Below are 6,334 nucleotides of genomic sequence, written 5' to 3'. Positions count from 1 at the left end.
GTTACCTTTCTTACCTTTTTGAAGTGTAACTTGAAGCTATTTAATTATAATAGAAAAAGGTTTAAGTATTTGATATTTTATCAATATTATTTTTTAGAAACTTTGCTTATATGATTTTTTAATTTTTAAAAATTATTCTTATGCAACCATTAACAAGGAATGAAGGTGATATGTATATAATGAGTTGGATGGATATTTATAATAAATTATTAGGAAAGAAGCAAAGGATCATATTTATATTTTTTGCTTCGTATACCTTGGAATTTTGCCATTGTTTATAATTGAAAAAAGTACCAAAGAAGAAAATAATGCGTTTAATGGAAAAACTGAATAAACCAATATGTGAAATATAAAGTAGATAATTTAAAACATCAAATAGGAATTTTCATTTTGAATATTTGTAATAACGAGAACATTCTTGAATAGTTGTTTATTTTACTTAATTGAATTTTCTGCTTTGCCAGAAATTCTTTTTGTTTTTGCCCTTGTTACCCATGTACTTTATTCAAAGCATAATTTAAAAAGTTCTTAGATCATTGAGGAAATCTAATTTCTTGTGGTCTTTTTATGGCCATCATTTTTAATTCTTCACTCTCTTATAACAGTTGGCTTTCTAGTCAGTTGGATACCGTATTGATTCTGCATTGATGTTGCCTGTCGCATCTGTATGCTCCTTTGTAGAGCTACTGCCAGCACTTGTTGTCAGGCCTTTCATTACCTATCAAGGTGATGGTAGTAGCTTCCTATCCTCTGTGTTTTCTTTGCTTTCTCAGCTTCCCATTTCTGTGTCTTAATCAACTCTTTCTACATATTGCTGTTTTTTGTTTGTTTGTTTGTTTGTTTTTCCCTGTAGCTCATTTCTTATCGCGTTATTCCCCTGCTCAGATTTCTCTGCTGGCATTTAAGGCCTCTGTCTTTTGGTTCTAATTTAACTTACCATATCAACTTCTCACTACTGTATTATTTTTCTTCTAAAGAGAACAATTTACTGTTTCCAGGATATGCTTTAGTAGCTTTCCTCAACAATGCTTTTGTTTATATTGTTCTTAAATCCAACATACTTCTTTTCTTATTAAGTTTGTTAAGAACTTTATTCTTTTTAATTTACATTTGCCACATTCTGCTTTTTTCATAGGTATTACCATACTTTTTACTACCTCGATTCTAGATTTTAAGCTCTGAGGGTAATATATGAGTTTCAGCCACAATGCCTTCTACCTTGTAAGGATTCAAATGTTAATTGAATTACAAAGCTCACTTAAATGTACAATCATAAAATATAATAAAACCAAAAGTTTTATTGACTTTGGAAGGTAGTCTTGAAATTACTGTGTTGAATAAAGCCCTACGAATAAGCACTTCCTTTCTTATACTTTTAGGTTTTTACGTTTAAGTCTAATCTCAGTGAAATGAGGAGTTTGATTTTTTAATGTCCAGAGAGCTGAGATTTTGCTATAATTTTATTTGGGGGATTAAAAATTGACTTATTATGGGGGAGAAGTATAGAATTATTCATTGCTATGAATGACATTTTTAAATAAAGCATCATTGTAAATAATTCATTTTTATTATGTCTGAACATCAGTTGGGTACTAGTTGGTAGAATAACAATGACCTTAAATTAGGAAACAAAAGAGAAAACAACAGTTCCATATCTTGTTGAGCTCACCTTTGGTTAGTTTTTAAAAGAATAGTTTTTAGTAGTTTTCAAGAACTAACCCCGTTAGCTATATAGAAATTGATATTATTTGTGGCATATGGATAGAAAAATATGATTTTAAGAAGATCCCATATTGAATGTATTGTTACCTCTATTGCTTTTGCATTTAAAAATTTCATTCTAACATGAAAAATTAGCATTAATGCTTTTTTGGTAAAATTATTTGAAATAAAGTAAAAAATTTACACATTGTGTTAAGGGCCATCGTAAGAAAAATAAAAATATTTCACCCTTTCATTGAACAACATTTAAATAAAAAATTATCTAAGCTTCTCATTCTCTCCTTTAAGCTGAGATCAGTAATTGCAAACATATTTGTGACTTGTTTTTAAAAGCTGAACTTTTAACATAAATGTTATTTTGGTTTACATATTATTTAACACTGAAAAGCTACTAGAGGTTATCTGGTAAATATGAGTATTCTTTGTTGTAAACCAGTGGGTGCACTTTTGTATGTCTGAAAGATTATTACAGGTGGGCAGAAATGCTTGTTAATAGTTCCAGTGTCAAGTGTAGAAGTAGTAACAGCTTAGAGGGCAACATTATAATATTTGCTATTCTTTATTTTGTTAGATTTCTTATTACAGAGAACAAGAGGGCATGAACGCAGTTTAGGCAGATTTATTAGAAGAATGTTTTTAAACTGAGTTCTTTGGCATGTTTATAGACTTGAAGATGAAAAATATTTAGAACACAATGGATTTTTCTTAACATGAAGACTTTTCTAAAAATAGTCTAATTTTTATTAAGATTATAAAGCTAAATATTAAAATATTTATGCTCAGAAATCCAAGTACAAAATTATTTAAAAATTTTTAAATGAATATATTAGGAGATACTCTGTGCTAAATATATTTGTCGAATGAAAATTTTCTTAATGTCTTTATGCAATACTAATTTCTCTTTAAGTTTTCAAAAAATTAGTCTTAGTTGTTTATGCTACATTTTGTCAAATTGAAGCATTTCTTTAATTCCATAAAAGAATACAAAGTAAGGCAGGAGGAAACCGCTTCTTTGCCAAGATTTGACATTATGTCATCATAACATTATTATCAGAAATATATCACTGTTAAATTTGTCATGTAAACCTCAATGAATTCCTGCTATTGCATGGTTCTCATTTCCCCAAGGGATAAGGTATTCAGTGAACTAAATTGGATGAATTTCATTTATTTACATAAAAGTGGTATATTATTGAATTGGTTGTTTTCTTCACAGTCCAACATTTAATTTTTAATTATAGAAGACCACCTAATGAAAACATGTTTCTTTCAATGAGAGATTATTATTGCATGACATAAAAATTTTTTATTTAAAAATGAGTTGCTACTTGATTTAGTGAATACAGTATGAAAAAACAATAAAGAATTGTCCAGTTAACCCATTACAGGGGAGCGAGTATTTGCCTACTTTAAATAACTTATTGCTGTTTTTCAGGTACAGTAATAATTAGCACTCATCAATAGATTATTAGATTATAACAATTGGAAAATACTTGTGTGATATGAGATTCTCAAACCTGATATCTATAGTTAGAATTAGTAATTTCACAGTTTTTTAACATGAATTGGGGATTGGAGGCAAAATGCTTTAAATTTAATTACGTGGTGTAGAGTAAAAAAATTCACAAGATTTATTGCCACTTTAATGACTTCGAGAGTTGAAAAGGACTACTATATTTGGAAACACTTGGGAGCTCTGAGAGTGTAGGAACATTGTGTAAATTGTATGACTCTAAAGTTGTTATGTTTCTAAAGTTAGAAAGAGTTGGCTTTTCTATAATGACATAAAGTCTTTTTTTTTCCTTCCTTGTATTCAGATTTTAGTAGTTAACTTCTGTTATACAAAAAGGCTGACTTGAATAAAGTTAGGATGTCTGTTTATTTTAATGCACTGTTTTTTGCCAGTATACTGTATTTCCAGAGCATTTGGGTTAACTCAACCAAAGTGAGGAAGGAGGAAAGAAGCCTTAGTTTTCTTCCTTTCTTTTATTGTCAGTTCATTTGTATATTATAGGCATAGTGCCCTTGATCTTAGAAAATCAGTCTCTTTTTCATAATAAACTTGAATTTCAAAAGTTTCCCTATCTTGATGTGCATATACACGGTTGTTTGTTTTTTGGTTCTTGAATTTTAAAATCCTGATAAATCCTACAATTTCCTACATTCCAAAAAGGATAAAGTTTCATATATAGTTCATTATTTTTGATGAATCAAATATTATAGCAAGTAGACTATGCTAGAAAACATAATATAGTGGTATAGAAAATCCTGGGTCATTTTGGTTGCTTGGAGCCCATAATTTTGGTTTTTATGTTAAAATGCTATTCCAGTTGTTAACATATAGATATATCTATAGTTTGTGGCTTAGAAACAATACACTTTATAAAAAAAAAAAAAAAAGCAAGGATACCTGTGTCAGTTATATTTTAAAGTTATACAGTGTTTTAAGGCTATGTATTTATTCTTTAGAAAATATGACTTACATAAATATCTTCTGATGGACATAATATTGACAAAATATACACATGATATTACCTTAACAAACTGCCATGCAACAAATACATTAAGTAATGAAGAAATTGAATATATATGACCTAATCTAATCTTGACATTTACATTGAAAATTTACAACATAACCAGTACTTAAAATGTTTTTCTTATATTTGGCAGTAATTTTTTACAGTTTAAATTTAAAACTTCTGAGTGTGGGTTTGGTGAAACTTAGCCTTTTCCCTAGTCTGTGACAACCTGAGGTACTAAACATTTTTCTCTAATTTCACTATCTTCAAAGGTAATTTTTTTGTTTCTTTTAGGATCTATCCAAGAGTTGTGTATTACAGCATTATTAGGCATGGGATCAGCTTCTACTATGGAAACAACTCGCTTTTTCATTTTACTTTTCAAGACCTTTTGAAATTTTTGTCTAGTAAATGCATATAATAGAGGATGAAATATAGTTGTTCCATAACCCATGACTAGAAAACACAACCTTAATTTTACTAAAAGGTCACTTGGGCCTAAACATAAAATGGTGGTATTTAAAACAGAAATTGGTGTCCAGCAGAGAAGAAATGTAGAAATAATCAATAAAGACATTTTGAAGACCCTCTTTTGCCTTTCTCGTCGTTCACGGTGTCGTTTCATAGCTCGCCGGAGGGCAATTATTACAGAGACTGAAGTTCTAACACCAAAGACTACATTTCTCCCACCACTGCTTTGTGACATGTCTGTAGTCTCGTGTTGTGTGGTTAGAGAAATCGTCTTTTTCTTTCTTGCTTTCTTCTTCTGCCCTGTTGAGAATCTTGTGCCTATTCGAATATTGAGGGCCTGAAGTATTTTGGTGTATGTGATTAACATTACTATGACAGTGAAAAAGAATATTGGGATCTGTACTAGCAGGTGATAATACATTCCCAGTTCAGTGTAGTATTCATTCGTACTGACACACAGAAGTGTCTTGTTTTCCCATGTATTTCCACTTTGAAGGCTGAAAAAATCTACCTCAATAAAGGGAATCAGGAATGAGAAAAATGAAAAAATCCAAATGGATATCATTAGCATTACAGCTCTGCCCATTGTCAGAATTCGGTTTGCAGGCTTTACAGAGATGTCATATCTGTCCAAAGTGATAGCAAAAACGTTGATTGCTGTTGAGACACTTGTAAAAGATACACAGGCCTCATGGAAACAGCAGATGAGAGCAGTGTTACTCTCCAGTGAAAGCAGAAGAATAACTATAGTTAGAGGAATACATCCCACACAAATGATTACATCAAGTACATGAAGATTCATCGTAATAATGTTACTGACAGAGTTGATTAAGTTGGATTTCATGCAGTAAAGTACCAATACGGTGAGGTTGCTGCCAAGTCCCAACACAATTTCTAACATAAGAAATCCGGTGAGAGACACTTGAAAGCTTAATGGATATGATAGTGGTTGGTACATATTGGTGTTGATGTCATCAATGTCATCTCGCACTGTAATGTTAGATTCAGACTGCATGTTGATTTCCAGAATGGGAGAAAAACACATTCTTTTGGAGCAGTTGGTTTTTTCCCTAGAAAGTGAAATAGAATAAACTATTTGATATTTGGCAATTTAAATGACGTACAAAACCTGTGTTCTTTGTAAAAAAATTTTTTTATTGTGTACTTAGTTTAATTTTTAAATTTATAAACTATTAATGGAAAATGTAGAATTAGAAAACATCAAGGTTTGCATTGTTTTGATGTAAAAGGAAATTGGGTTCCCCATTTGAAGAAATAACTGTACTGGGGATTGCTCTTATATAGTTCAAAATTGTTTAATAAACTAAAAAGGTTTTCCTTATTTGGGTTTTTCAAGGTTATTATTTGAGATACAGTATATTTTTGTATAATAAAACTACCCAGTATGCAAAACTAATTTTAGCCCAGTGTTTTAAGATTTCATTTTAAAATGTTGTGAGTAGGTGGAAAATAAACGCTATTTTAACATGTTGTAGCACAATTAGTGTAGGTGTAATTATTCCCATGAGATTTCAAATGAACAGGACAAATGTTCACTTAAAATGACAAATGGCACAGAGCACTAGTTTGTTTTAAATCACTTTGTCCGTGTTCTTGATTGA

At 30.3% G+C, this 6,334-nt stretch overlaps 2 protein-coding genes across 7 annotated transcripts in view; one reads left to right on the top strand and one right to left on the bottom strand.

Moving 5' to 3' along the window:
• COG5 (component of oligomeric golgi complex 5) overlaps positions 1–6,334 on the top strand; it is a 284,068-nt gene that overhangs the window by 67,754 nt on the left and 209,980 nt on the right. The gene's annotated exons all lie outside the window — the stretch shown is intronic.
• On the bottom strand, positions 3,207–6,102 carry GPR22 (G protein-coupled receptor 22). The gene has a single exon (XM_022592988.3). The coding sequence runs from the start codon at positions 5,755–5,757 to the stop codon at positions 4,456–4,458; it is 1,302 nt and encodes a 433-aa protein (XP_022448696.1). The 5' UTR covers positions 5,758–6,102; the 3' UTR covers positions 3,207–4,455.

Source organism: Delphinapterus leucas, chromosome 9, assembly GCF_059928025.1.
Source record: "Delphinapterus leucas isolate spDelLeu-1000000601 "Yukka" chromosome 9, BTC_Dleu_Yukka2, whole genome shotgun sequence".
Classification (NCBI taxonomy): Eukaryota; Metazoa; Chordata; class Mammalia; order Artiodactyla; family Monodontidae; genus Delphinapterus; species Delphinapterus leucas.
Note: the sequence above shows the minus strand (reverse complement) of the source record. Positions and strands in the feature narration are given on the sequence as shown.

Coding starts and splice junctions, on each gene's coding strand:
- GPR22 (XM_022592988.3), bottom strand. CDS start 5,757: ATGTGTTTTTCTCCCATTCTGGAAATCAACATGCAGTCTGAATCTAAC.